General features: G+C 42.1%; 1 protein-coding gene across 3 annotated transcripts in view; it reads left to right on the forward strand.

Moving 5' to 3' along the window:
• The window catches only part of si (sucrase-isomaltase), a 151,447-nt gene that overhangs the window by 44,800 nt on the left and 91,881 nt on the right, over positions 1 to 14,766 (forward strand). For all 3 annotated transcript variants that reach the window (XM_014215243.2, XM_014215242.2, XM_045724816.1), the window contains exons 2-11: positions 2,547 to 2,670; positions 3,366 to 3,451; positions 3,778 to 3,898; positions 4,205 to 4,314; positions 4,404 to 4,555; positions 8,147 to 8,318; positions 8,734 to 8,833; positions 8,957 to 9,069; positions 9,324 to 9,449; positions 11,530 to 11,661. In XM_014215243.2, the coding sequence (XP_014070718.2) occupies positions 2,547 to 2,670; positions 3,366 to 3,451; positions 3,778 to 3,898; positions 4,205 to 4,314; positions 4,404 to 4,555; positions 8,147 to 8,318; positions 8,734 to 8,833; positions 8,957 to 9,069; positions 9,324 to 9,449; positions 11,530 to 11,661 (1,236 nt within the window). The remainder of the gene's footprint in view (positions 1 to 2,546; positions 2,671 to 3,365; positions 3,452 to 3,777; positions 3,899 to 4,204; positions 4,315 to 4,403; positions 4,556 to 8,146; positions 8,319 to 8,733; positions 8,834 to 8,956; positions 9,070 to 9,323; positions 9,450 to 11,529; positions 11,662 to 14,766) is intronic.

Consider the following 14,766-nt stretch of genomic DNA (forward strand, 5'->3'; position numbering starts at 1 on the left):
GTTGTTGGGCGGCCGGCCGTCACAAGACGCGAGATTTCATCTGGAGAGAGAGGGGAGAAAGAGGTCAAAGCACAGGGTAGGGCAGTGTGAGCAGGACCAGCGGTGTCGTTTGACTCAGCAACGAGGATCGGATGTCGTCAACCTTCTTTTCAAAATGGTTGACGAAGTCATCCGCAGAGAGGGAGGAGGGGGGGGGGGAGGAGGATTCAGGAGGGAGGAGAAGGTAGCAAAGAGCTTCCTAGGGTTAGAGGCAGATGCTTGGAGTTTAGAGTGGTAGAAAGTGGCTTTAGCAGCAGAGACAGAAGAGGAAAATGTAGAGAGGAGGGAGTGAAAGGATGCCAGGTCCGCAGGGAGGCGAGTTTTCCTCCATTTCCGCTCGGCTGCCCGGAGCCCTGTTCTGTGAGCTCGCAGTGAGTCGTCGAGCCACGGAGCAGGAGGGGAGGACCGAGCCGGCCTGGAGGATAGGGGACAGAGGAAATCAAAGGATGCAGAGAGGGAGGAGAGGAGGGTTGAGGAGGCAGAATCAGGAGATAGGTTGGAGAAGGTTTGAGCAGAGGGAAGAGATGATAGGATGGAAGAGGAGAGAGTAGCGGGAGAGAGAGAGCGAAAGGTTGGGACGGCGCAATACCATCCGAGTAGGGGCAGAGTGAGAAGTGTTGGATGAGAGCGAGAGGGAAAAGGATACAAGGTAGTGGTCAGAGACTTGGAGGGGAGTTGCAATGAGATTAGTGGAAGAACAGCATCTAGTAAAGATGAGGTCAAGCGTATTGCCTGCCTTGTGAGTAGGGGGGGAAGGTGAGAGGGTGAGGTCAAAAGAGGAGAGGAGTGGAAAGAAGGAGGCAGAGAGGAATGAGTCAAAGGTAGACGTGGGGAGGTTAAAGTCACCCAGAACTGTGAGAGGTGAGCCATCCTCAGGAAAGGAACTTATCAAGGCGTCAAGCTCATTGATGAACTCTCCAAGGGAACCTGGAGGGCGATAAATGATAAGGATGTTAAGCTTGAAAGGGCTGGTAACTGTGACAGCATGGAATTCAAATAAGGAGATAGACAGATGGGTCAGGGGAGAAAGAGAGAATGTCCACTTGGGAGAGATGAGGATTCCAGTGCCACCACCCCGCTGGCTCGATGCTCTAGGGGTATGCGAGAACACGTAGGCAGACGAGGAGAGAGCAGTAGGAGTAGCAGTGTTCTCTGTGGTAATCCATGTTTCCGTCAGCGCCAGGAAGTCTAGGGACTGGAGGGTAGCATAGGCTGAGATGAACTCAGCCTTGTTGGCCGCAGACCGGCAGTTCCAGAGGCTGCAGGAGACCTGGAACTCCACGTGGGTCGTGCTGGGACCACCAGGTTAGAGTGGCAGCGGCCACGCGGTGTGGAGCGTTTGTATGGCCTGTGCAGAGGGGAGAGAACAGGGATAGACAGACACATAGTAGACAAGCTACAGAAGAGGCTACGCTAATGCAAAGGAGATTGGAATGACAAGTGGACTACACGTCTCGAATGTTCATAAAGTTAAGCTTACGTTGCAAAAATCGTATTTACTAAAATGACGAAAATGATACAGTACTGCTGGCTGGTGGAGTAGGCTAGCTAGCAGTAGCTGCGTTGTTGACTTTGAACGTGTAGCTGGCTAGGTAACCTCGATAGTTTCAGTACTACCCCTTGTCATGATACAAAGCAACTTTGTAGCTAGCTAGCTAACATAACACTAATCAAGATGTTCCTTGTAATGTATTTAGTTTCTACAATGCTGCTCGTCGGTAATAGTTGGCTGGGTTAGGAAAAATGGCGTCGCGGGGGACGGAAATAGCTGGCTAGCTGACCTCAATGGCTGGCTAGCTAACCTCGGTAATTACTAGACTACACAATTATCAAGCTATGACAAAGACAACTAAGTAGCTAGCTAGCTAACACTGCACTAGTCAAATCGTTCCGTTGTAAAGTATTAGTATCTACAGCGCTGCTAGTCGGTAACGGTTGGCTAGCTAGCAGTGGGTTAATGATAACTAGGTGTGTTGACTAAATCTGGCGCCGCGTCGCGGCTGGCTAGCTCACCTCGATAATTACTCAGACTACACAATTATCTTAGATACAGAGACAGCAAAGACAACTATGTAGCTGGCTAACTAACACTAACACCACACTAATCAAGTCGTTACGTTGTAATGTAATAGTTTCTGCAGTGCTGCTTGTCGGTAGAAGTTGGCTAGCTAGCAGTGATGACTAGCTAGCTAGCAGCTAGCAGTGTTGACTACGTTAGGATGCCGAAGATAGCTAGCCTCGATATTTACTCTAATTACTCTAAACTACACAATTATCTTTGATACAAAGACGGCTATGTAGCTAGCTAAGAAGAATTGCTCAGATCAAACAAATCAAGCCGTTGTAATGTAGTGAAGTGTAATATTACCTGTGGAGCGAAGCGTAGTGCGACTGCTCGCTCCAAACCGGAAGTACATTTAGGTGATGACTGGTGACACGTATAATGTATCTTTTGTTTGGCGGATGTGTATTTATTTACTGTGTTTTGTGCTGTGTGTCTGTGTTAGATGGGGAATCGGAAGTTTTCAGGGTTGGAGGTGACTCTGACAGTCCTATTCCTGCTGGTGACAACAGCGGCTGTTGCTTTAGTTGTTCTAATGGCTACTGGGGAACCTGCAGTCATCAAAGACGGTGAGAACACACACACACACACACACACACACACACACACACACACACACACACACACACACACACACACACACACACACACACACACACACACACACACACACACACACACACACACACACACACACACACAACAAAGAAAGGGGACAGGGCTGAGGATAGTAAGGCTTGTTTTGGGGACATAATATGGACATTATGACAGCTGTCACTCCAAATCACAAACAACTTTCTAGAGGAGAGACAATGCCAACCACACAGACACATGCACACAAACACACACACACCAGCACTCTCTCTCTCTTCTTTTCTTCTCTCTCTCTCTCTCTCTCTCTCTCTCTCTCTCTCTCTCTCTCTCTCTCTCTCTCTCTCTCTCTTCCGGTCACTGCTCATGGTTTTGGTTTGTATATTAGGGATGAGACAGAACCATGCCCCAGTCTGCTTCCACTCATCCTCTCTGCTTGGTCAATGTCATGCCCCAGACAGTCGCTCAAAGGGCCGATACATTAGTAACATCACTTGTATAATTATCCCTACTCCTCACAAAAAAATGTAAACATTTAATTTACTCAATGTCAAGTGAACTCATGAATTCCAGCTTAAGCTGAAATTGGCTGATGCTTATCAGTGGTGGTTTGTGGTTGGTTGTTGGGTCAGTGTTTGGTCAGTAGAAACCTATTTCCTGTATGCTCTGACAGAGACCACAGACATCGTGGATCCAGTATGTCCCGTTATTCCACTGGGGGAGAGAGTTGACTGTTTCCCTGACGCCGGTGCATCTAAGGTATGTTTCCATGGAGACCTGGGTGACCTGGGTCCTCTACACGTCTCATCATTCCTAGAGGATTTACTTTCCCATCATCACTAAACAGGACGTAGATATGAGGAGTACCGAACCCTCCTCCTGGAGAGCTACCCTCCTGCAGGTTTTACATCAAACTCTGATCTAGTCTAGTTATACTCAGTAGCTGCCCTGCAGGACCTTGATTAGCTCAATTAGGACTGTTACAACTTGGTTGGAGCAAAAACCTGCATTCCCAGTAGCTGTCAAGGAGGACCATAGCCATAGCATTATACATGCTGATGATGATGATTCCCTTCCTACACTAGCTGGGGTGTCTGCAGCGAGGCTGTTGTTGGAGTCCATTGGACGAGAGAAACGCTCCATGGTGCTTCTTCTCCACCAATCACGGCTACTCTGTGGTCCGCGAGGAGAAACCCAACAGCTACAGTGAGCTCTACCTCCATCTTCCTCCCCCCATCCACCCTCTTTCCATATCTCTTATTTTCAATCTTTCTCTCTAAGGCGTGATTTCATGTACATATAACATGTACAGCATATTGCTAAACATGATAGACATGATATCACTACCTTATTCACAGTCAGTCCTGACCCTCAGGAAACAGTCTTTGCTCAAATGATAAAATAATTCAAAACGTATCATGCCCTATACTAGAAATTGCTATTGAATTTGCCGTCTTGGATTTCTGCTTTGAACTTTTTTTTCTTTCAATATCTTTGTGCTTGTGATTGGAGGCTTGTCGGCCCTTCTGAAAAAGAAGGCTGCCCCCTCTTTGTTTGGAGAAGACATAGAGGAGCTGACTTTCCACGCTGACATGCAGACAGTGAACCGACTGAGATTCAAGGTACACACACAAACACACACACACTGTCACTTGAAATCCACACCAAAACACACGTCCTGCTGACCCCTGTCCCTGTGTTTTGTCTCCAGATCTCAGATGCCCATAAGAAGCGATTTGAGGTTCCCCATGAGCACATCAAGCCCCCTGCTACCCATCCCTCTGGATCCTTTAACTACGAGGTAGAGCTCACACACAACCCCTTCGGCTTCCAAGTACGCAGGGCAGCCACCAAGAAAGTCCTGTGAGTTTCTGTCTAAATTGTGTCTTTCTGTCAGTCTCAAAAAGTCTCTGTGAAATCCATCAGTCTGTCTGTTACACTCCAACCTTGGTACTAATGCTCTCAAGCCTGTACGTCTGGTTACAGCGTCACACATTTGATCCTCATAGAGGTTCTGTAGACCATGCAGTCACTTCATTAATATGTGTTATTCTGTCAGAACGCCAAAGACACACACACTCGCACGTACACGCACACACGCATGCACACACACACGCACGACACGTTTGTTTTCTGTGTTCCATGTCAATCTCCCTTGGTGACCGTGTGGTTACGTCTGTGTCACTCTGAGCATGCTCAGTCGGTCTGTGTGACATCACAGTCATCATGCCAACTGATTACATCTCCAACCAGCCAAACTAACCATTATAGAGTCTCCCTTTAAAACCATGATTATGACCCATGTTATTTATTTAACCTTTATTTACCTAGGCATGTCAGTTAAGAACAAATTCTTATTTACAATGACAACTTAGGAACACTGGGTTAACTGCCTTGTTCAGGGACAGATTTTTACCTTGTCACCTCTGGGATTTGATCTAGCAACTTTTCGGTTCCTGGCCCAACACTCTAACCACTAGGCTACCTGCCGCCCACTAGGCTATAGTACTGTTATTGCTGCTGGTAAATAGGACTGAGTGACATGTAAATTAATTCACTTTTTACTCCATGTATAAGCCCTACAAATTTCCACTAAACTAATAGCATTAAATGCTGCTGAAAATAGGACTTAATTAGAAGTTAATTTATTAATTTCCTGTGTCTGCTTTTGGTCTATCTGTCAACTACAGAGTCACACATACACCATGTACAGTACAGTACAGGATGTTAATGACTGCCCGATTATACCCCTTCCTCAGTGATTTAGCAGATTTCTTTTTTATATAACCACAGTGACAGTGTGTTTAAAGGGTATGACCTTTTGCTTTCCTTTGCCCAATGTGCTTATCAGATGAGTGGCATTTGGCTCACAGAGATAGAAAAATATATTGCTTTATACTGCTTGCTATATTGCACATTACTGGGTAATATTTATTAGATAACTGGGTAATATTTATTATATAACTGGGAAATATTTACTACATAACTGGGTAAAATTCATTACATAACTGGGTTATATTTACTACATAATTGGGTAATATTTAATACACAACTGGGTAATATTTACTAAAATACTCGGTAATATTTAATACATAACTGGGTAATACTTACTAAAATTCTGGGTAATATGTATACATTATTGGGTAGTATTCATTAGAATACTGGGAAATATTTACTACATAACTGGGTAATATTCATCACATAACTGGGTTATATTTACTACCTAACTGGATAATATTTAATACATAACTGGGTAATATTTACTACATTACTGGGTAATATTTACTACATTACTCTGTAATATTTACTACATAACTTGGTAATATTTATCAGATAACTGGGTAATATTTACTACATAACTGGGTAATATTTACTATATTACTGGGTAATATTTACTACACTACTGGGTATTATTTACTACATAACTGGGTAATATGTATTAGATAACTGGGTAATATTTACTACATAACTGGGTAATATTTACTATATTACTGGGTAATATTTACTACATAACTGGGTAATATTTATTACATATACTGGGTAGTATTTACTACATTACTGGGTAATATTTACTACATAACTGGGTAATATTCACTACATTACCGGGTAATATTTACTACATTACTCGGTCATATTTACTTCATAACTGGGTAATATTTACTACATTACTGGGTAATATTTACTACATTACTGGGTACAATTTACTACATTACTGGTTAATATTTACTACATAACTGGGTGATATTTAGTACATAACTGGTAATATTTACTACAATACTGGGTATTATTTACTACATAACTGGGTAATATGTATTAGATAACTGGGTAATATTCACTACATAACTGGGTAATATTTACTATATTACTGGGTAATATTTACTACATAACTGGGTAATATTTATTAGATAACTGGGTAATATTTACTACATTACTGGGTAATATTTTCCTACATAACTGGGTAATATTTACTATAATACAGGGTAATATTTATTACATAACTGGGTAATATTTATTAGATAACTGGGTAATATTTACCACATTACTGGGTAATATTTACTACATTACTGGGTAATATTTACTACATAACTGGGTAATATTTATTAGATAACTGGGTAATATTTACTACATAACTGGGTAATATTTACTACATAACTGAGTAATATTTACTACATAACTGGGTAATATTTATTAGATAACTTTGTAATATTTACTACGTAACTGGGTAATATTTATTAGATAACTTTGTAATATTTACTACATAACTGGGTAATATTTATTAGATAACTTTGTAATATTTACTACGTAACTGGGTAATATTTACTACATAACTGGGTAATATTTACTACGTAACTGGGTAATATTTACTACATAACTGGGTAATATTTACTACATAACTGGTGATACGAGTCTTATCAATATATGTGCTAATAGAACAGTTTAGATGCAGCTCTTCAGATGAAATGAGCAGGTGCATACTAAGAAAGTGAGAGGGGGGGTGGTGAAGGTGGAGAGAAAATCATTGACTGTGTAGAGATAATTGCTATGATATTATCAGCTTCCTCTCTGACTGTTTGACGGTTGTGTTATTTGCCACGGCGATAAAGGGTTTAATAACTAACAAGATTCACTTTAATTTAACCCCTTTACTAATTCTAATCAAACCATTAACTCTCCACTTTTCAACCATTAGATTCAGCAGTGCAGTGTTTAGGTGAGCTGTGGTAGGGTTGTGTTCCTGTTCCTGTCATCCATTAGTCCAATTACCAGGAGTCTAGTCTCTCTAGGTGGACTTCCCTGATGGAGTGTGAGTGTAGAGGTCATTACATCACACTATGATTGATTCCTCATCCTACGGTACTTAGTAGGATGAGAACCCTATCTCTGTCAGGGGAGTTCCTGTACATTGATTTAGTTTAGACTGTAGGTCGCCTAATGGTCTTCCTTTCTTTGTGTCTCGCCAGAGTCAGGATGTTGGCTGATGTTTTTCTCACTGTAATAAAAACATAAAGGTTGTTAAAAGCAAGCGTACTTGCCCTGCACAATGCTTATCATGCACATACACACCACTCAATACATGATACTGCCCTTGATCTGTCTTTGAGCTTTCTTTCTCCCCTCTGTTATTGAGCAAAGAGGCAGAAGGGTAGGACATGTATGTGTTATTAGTAATGTCAGTGGGGTTGAAGCTAAACAGGTCTCATTATGGTGTCTTCTAATGGTCTGTTTGCAGCTAGCTACCTTCTCCCAGTGGGGTTTTCCTCCATAACAATACTGTACTATACAGTTCAATACATACCCTGTGTGTTCTAATGGTCTGTTTGCAGCTAGCTACCTTCTCCCAGTGGGGTTTTCCTCCATAACAATACTGTACTATACAGTTCAATACATACCCTGTGTGTTCTAATACAACAACTCTCTCATCATCTCAACCCCCCCCCGTTAACACACACACAGGTTTGACACCACAATGGGTCCGCTGGTGTTTGCTGATCAGTACCTGCAGCTGTCTGCCAGACTGCCATCCCATAATATATACGGTCTGGGAGAACACGTCCATCAGAACTACCGTCATGACACCAACTGGAGAACGTGGCCTATCTTCACACGAGATTCATTCCCTAATGGAGTGAGTACTGATATACACACATATACTGTAACACACACACACACACACACTCACTCACTCACTCACTCACTCACTCACTCACTCACTCACTCACTCACTCACTCACTCACTCACTCACTCACTCACTCACTCACTCACTCACTCACTCACTCACTCACTCACTCACTCACTCACTCACTCACACACTCACGTCTTACATCGATCATTCTCCAACATCACACAAACAGCATGTATTCTATAAGGAGCACAGCTCAGGGCCTGTCAGCTGCTGTGAACACGGTGTGTGTGTACATTCCTTCCCAAAGGGCGGGTAATTGAATGTCTTGTAAGCTGATTAGTTTGTACCGCCACCCCCTCAGCTTCGATCCATCTCTCTCTCTCTTTCTCTCATCCCTTTCTTTCCTTCATCCCCCAGGGGACACATAACCTCTATGGTCATTATCCCTACTTCCTTTGTCTGGAGGACGAGAGTGGCAAGTCCTTCGGAGTCTTCCTGATGAACAGCAATGCTATGGGTAAAAAAAACAGGAACACATGAATAGTGTTGATCTGACTTGGTCCAGATGTGTCTATGTAACGAATCCAGAGATCAGAATATATCTCATCGCTGTGTGGTTGTGTTTTATGACCTTGCCCAGAGGTGACGCTGCAGCCGGCTCCAGCGGTGACCTACAGAACCATTGGAGGAGTTCTGGACTTCTACATCCTGCTAGGAGACACACCTGAACAGGTGGTCCATGAGTTCCTGGAGGTGAGACAGAGGGTTCAGTTGACTTTTGGTTTCAGTTGATCATGGTTGTCATTTGGAAGTGATAGGCACGAATGCTCTGTGATACAGTGGTACATTTGGAATCAGTATATGTGTATGATACATCTTTCCTTTGTGTGTGTGTGTGTGTGTGTGTGTGTGTGTGTGTGTGTGTGTGTGTGTGTGTGTGTGTGTGTGTGTGTGTGTGTGTGTGTGTGTGTGTGTGTGCGTGTGCGTGTGCGTGTGCGCGTGTCCAGCTGATCGGCAAGCCAATGATTCCTCCATACTGGTCTCTAGGATTCCAGTTGTCTCGTTGGGACTACGGCAGTCTAGATGAAGTCAAGAAAACAGTGGAGAGAAACCGAGCTGTCGACCTGCCATATGTAAGAGCCTTAATGTAGAACTATTGATTCTATAGGGTCACCCACTGGAATGCCATTTAGGAACAAAGTCATTATCTTAGAGCTAGAAACCAGTGCATATGGGAAACTAGAGAACAATGGAAAACCATGAGGTACCAGCGAATCAGAAAGTGATAATCTACTTACAGTATATGTTCAGCAATAACAGAACAGGAGCAACGGATTAGTAAATAACTCCCACCTGCCACAAGTAAGGGAAACATTGCTTCGAAGCTAGGAATCATTAGCAATCAGTTCCACACTGAAAGCTATAAGCAAAGGACTGTAATCCACCTACCACCAGATAGGATTCAGCTGTAGACTAGAGATATGAAATTCTCTATCAGAGCTGGACAGGCAGCAGGGAGCTGACCTTTTGCTCTCTGGGAGAATCCTGTTCCATGTCAAATTGTCAGAGTCTGACGGTCTGCTCTTCAGTCCTTCAGGGGTGTCCTGCAGTCGGGAGACATGTTTACCCTATGAAAACTCATCAGCTCCTAGCCAGGATTAATTTAACCTCCAAGACAATCAAGAGGTCAAATTTTGACACAAACGATCACAAAAAAACTCAGACAAAACAAGCTTACTATTTACTCTTAGATTTTTTTTAATAACCACGTCCTTAATGTTCGCCTTTGACATTAAGATACAGCTGGATGACAGCGGCTATATTGAGGGACATATTTGATAGAGATCAGATAGACCACAGAGGGCATTATCACATTATTCTAATACGTCTGGAACTGATTACCATTAGCAGAGAACTGGCAGGAGCCGGGAACCATCTGTTAGAGTGATACGGCGAGGGACTGCCAAGCCACAGAATCAAGGCCCAGACCAAAAACAGAATGTGCTAACACTCTAGAATCCTCCCAAGGTTCCGCAACACATCAGCCAAGTCACTAGCACTCACATGAAGGCCTGAAACTTGCAGGCATGCCAGCAGGCTTATGCTAAAGAAGATGTGTTTAACTTATGCTAAGATGCAAATATGTGTGAGGGGAATGCATTAAGGTAATGTAAAATATGCTAATATCTGAGCAGATGTGTTTAATTTATGCTAAATTTCAAAAATTTGATTGGATGCATAGTCTCTGAATAATTCTATATCAGTCGTGGAAAAAGTACTCCATTTTTATACTTGATTAAAAGTAAAGATACGTTAATAGAAAATGACTCAAGTAAAAGTTAGTCACCCAGTAAAATACTACTTGAGTAAAAGTCTAAAAGTATTTGGTTTTAAATATATTTAAGTATCAAAGTAAATTGAATTTCTAAAATGTACTTAATACATATCAAAAGTAAAAGTATAAACCATTTCAAATTCCTTATATTAAGCAAACCAGACGGAAATATTTATTTTTTAATTGACAGATAGCCAGGGGCACACCAACACTCACACCAACACTCACACATCATTTACAAACTAAGCATTTGTGTCTAGTGAGTCTGCCAGATCAGAGGCAGTAGGGATGACCAGGGATGTTGTCTTGATAAGTGTGTGAATTGGACCATTTTCCGGGCAAAATGTAATGAGTATTTTTTGTGTGTCAGGGAAAATATACAGAGTAAAAAGCACATTATTTTCTTTAGGAATATAGTGAAGTAAAAGTAAAAGTTGGCAAAAATATAAGTCGTAAAGTAAAGTACAGATACACCAAAAAACTACTTAGGTTGTACTTCAAAGTATTTTTACTTAAGTACTTTACACCACTGTTCCATATGCATTACATTCATACTAAGATGTAAATATGCATTTAAGGGAAAACATTTCAGTCATGGTAAGACATTAATATTTGAAGTTAGGACTTAAAGATAAGATAAGAGTGGACACACTGCACTGCAGTAAACACATGCCAAGGGGCAAAGTATTTACTAAGCTGCTAAGACCATAATATTTAAGTGGCTTTGACTAAATGTATGGAAAACATGCAATGATGCAGACAGTTTGAGTGGCTTGAGTGGTTTGAGACAAATACTGTGTGATTATGACACTAACATTCAACTCCTATAGCCATAATGAATGCACTATTATTCTCTATCTGCTTCTCTTCTCTCCCAGGATATCCAGTATACTGACATTGACTATATGGAAGATAAGAAGGACTTCACTTATGATGAAGTCAATTTCAAAGACCTCCCTCAGTTCGCTGATTACATGCACGAGAAGGGACAGAAATACATTCTCATATTGGTAAGAAACAGACCGTTTTTGAAAAAAATTAATATATGTACATATATATATAAATAAGAATTTGTTTTTAAGTGACTTGCCTTGTTAAATGAAGGTTAAATATATATATATATACGAAAAGAAATATATATATATATATATATATATATATATATATATATATATATATATATATATATAACCTTCATTTAACAAGGCAAGTCACTTAAAAACAAATTCTTATTTACAATGACGGCCTAGGAACAGTGGGTTAACTGCCTTGCTCAGGGACAGAACAACAGATTTTACCTTGTCAGTCCTGGGATTCGATCAAGTAACCTTTCAGTTACTGGCCCAATGCTCTAACCTACCGCCTACAGTTGATGTGCTTGACTAGTTTTTGACAACATTTTGTTGGTTCTACAGTAAGCTATGTCACTACAAGTTACAAATGTGCATGTTGAATGAAAACATATTCACATTTCAATAGTAGTGGCAATATTGTAACTTTGCTATTATCTATATGGTTTGAAGTCGCCTAATCTGAGTGTTTTGCTGAGTTTGTTGTTGATAATATATTTGATTATAGCCGTAAAACATGTCGCATTGAATTTGTAAATGTAGTTTGTGAACTCTCCAGATAGGATTCCGAGCAGACTGCGATTTGGCAATACGTCAGGCATATCCCTCGTAGGTCATTACAGTTATCTTGTTGTCTATATTTTCTCTACCTTTGAGGAACTTGAGTTATTATTTAAGTTATTAGAAAAAGCATTAACCGGTATGACTTCCTTGTTCTCCTTGCATATATGCGTGCGTTAGTGATGCATGGGTGGACTCATAGCCGCAGTCCAGGTGTTTCTATCCGCAGTTTAGGGTAATTAAAATGTAACTATTGTGTGGCTGAAGGGCGGGTTGAATAAAGAGAAAACAATACCTTAAAAAATCCATAAATGTACATTTACATTTAAGTCATTTAGCAGACGCTCTTATCCAGAGTGACTTACAAATTGGTGCATTAAACCTTATGATATCCAGTGGAACAACCACTTTACAATAGTGCATCTAAATCTTTTAGGGGGGGGGTTGGAAGAATTACTTTATCCTATCCCAGGTGTCCCTTAAAGAGGTGGGGTTTCAGGTGTCTCCGGAAGGTGGTGATTGACTCCGCTGTCCTGGCGTCGTGAGGGAGCTTGTTCCACCATAGGGGTGCCAGGGCAGCGAACAGTTTCGACTGGGCTGAGCGGGAACTGTGCTTCCTCAGAGGTAGGGCGGCCAGCAGGCCAGAGGTGGATGAGCGCAGTGCCCTCGTTTGGGTGTAGGGACTGATCAGAGCCTGAAGGTTGATCAGAGCCTACGTTCCCCTCACGGCTCCATAGGCAAGCACCATGGTCTTGTAGCGGATGCGAGCTTCAACTGGAAGCCAGTGGAGAGAGCGGAGGAGCGGGGTGACGTGAGAGAACTTGGGAAGGTTGAACACCAGACGGGCTGCGGCATTCTGGATGAGTTGTAGGGGTTTAATGGCACAGGCAGGGAGCCCAGCCAACAGCGAGTTGCAGTAATCCAGACGGGAGATGACAAGTGCCTGGATTAGGACATGCGCCGCTTCCTGTGTGAGGCAGGGTCGTACTCTGCGAATGTTGTAGAGCATGAACCTACAGGATCGGGTCACCGCCTTGATGTTAGTGGAGAACGACAGGGTGATGTCCAGGGTCACGCCAAGGTTCTTAGCACTCTGGGAGGAGGACACAATGGAGTTGTCAACCGTGATGGCGAGATCATGGAACGGGCAGTCCTTCCCCGGGAGGAAAAGCAGCTCCGTCTTGCCGGGGTTCAGCTTGAGGTGGTGATCCGTCATCCACATTGATATGTCTGCCAGACATGCAGAGATGCGATTCGCCACCTGGTTATCAGAAGGGGGAAAGGAGAAGATTAATTGAGTGTCGTCTGCATAGCAATGATAGGAGAGACCATGTGAGGATATGACAGAGCCAAGTGACTTGGTGTATAGCGAGAATAGGAGAGGGCCTAGAACAGAGCCCTGGGGAACAGCAATGGTGAGAGCATGTGGTGAGGAGAGAGATTCTCGCCACGCCACCTGGTAGGAGCGACCTGTCAGGTAGGACGCAATCCAAGCGTGGGCCGTGCCGGAGATGCCCAACTCGGAGAGGGTGGAGAGGAGGATCTGGTGGTTCACAGTATCAAAGGCAGCAGATAGGTCTAGAAAATAAATGAATCATAAATGTATCATTCTTGTGCAATTTATATCTATAGGCTACATTCAGGCTTTTCTTTCATTATTTTAGGCTATCTGGTATTAGTGTGTAAACCTAAGCTTTAGGTTTAACTGTATGGGCGCCAAATAGCCTACACAGCCAATTGGCAAATAATGCTTTTGTGAACGGGCAGAAGAAGTCAACGTCACAGAGGCAAAAAGGACATTGTCAAAGTTGAATTCAATAATACAAAAGCTGCGAAAGGAGAGTTGAAAATAATGAGAAGGGAGGGACAGAAAAGTAATGTTTGGAAAAGATTTGGTGACGAGGTAAAGAGGATGATAGCAGTGACAGTGTTCCGGCTGTATTAGATGTGATGATTGTGAGGCGCTATACAAATTTGACACAGGACTTCAAATAGGCCTATTGCACGGCGAGGGAACTGTAGCCTACTGTTTAGATGGCTTAAATGGAAACTGAAATCAGGACATTGACTAACCAGAATAAGTCCTTTGATAATTAAAAAAAAAAAAGGTAAAAAAATGTTTTAGGAAGAAAACAATAACTGATTGGATAAATTGAATGAAGTGCTGCGCATAGACTATGTATGAAGGGTCTACTTTCACAGTGAATACATTTGTTTATACGTTTGTGCGAATTAATTGAACATCGCCAAATGCATTATTAAAAAAGATTTAGCCTCTTGAATAACAGACAAACTGGGGTAATAAATACATAACCAATGTTCTCTAGTGATAATAGTCCCGTGCGAATAGGGATTATAGCCTTCATTTTTGTATATTTTTTTACCGTGCTTTAAATTGTTTAACCGACCAGTAACAAAGAAAGCTCCAAACCTCTTTGCCAACAGCTTATTTTCAGTTCTCCCCTCCCCACTCAAACCACTCCC

The sequence above is a fragment of the Salmo salar genome, chromosome ssa09 (genome assembly GCF_905237065.1).
Source record: "Salmo salar chromosome ssa09, Ssal_v3.1, whole genome shotgun sequence".
Lineage (NCBI taxonomy): Eukaryota > Metazoa > Chordata > Actinopteri > Salmoniformes > Salmonidae > Salmo > Salmo salar.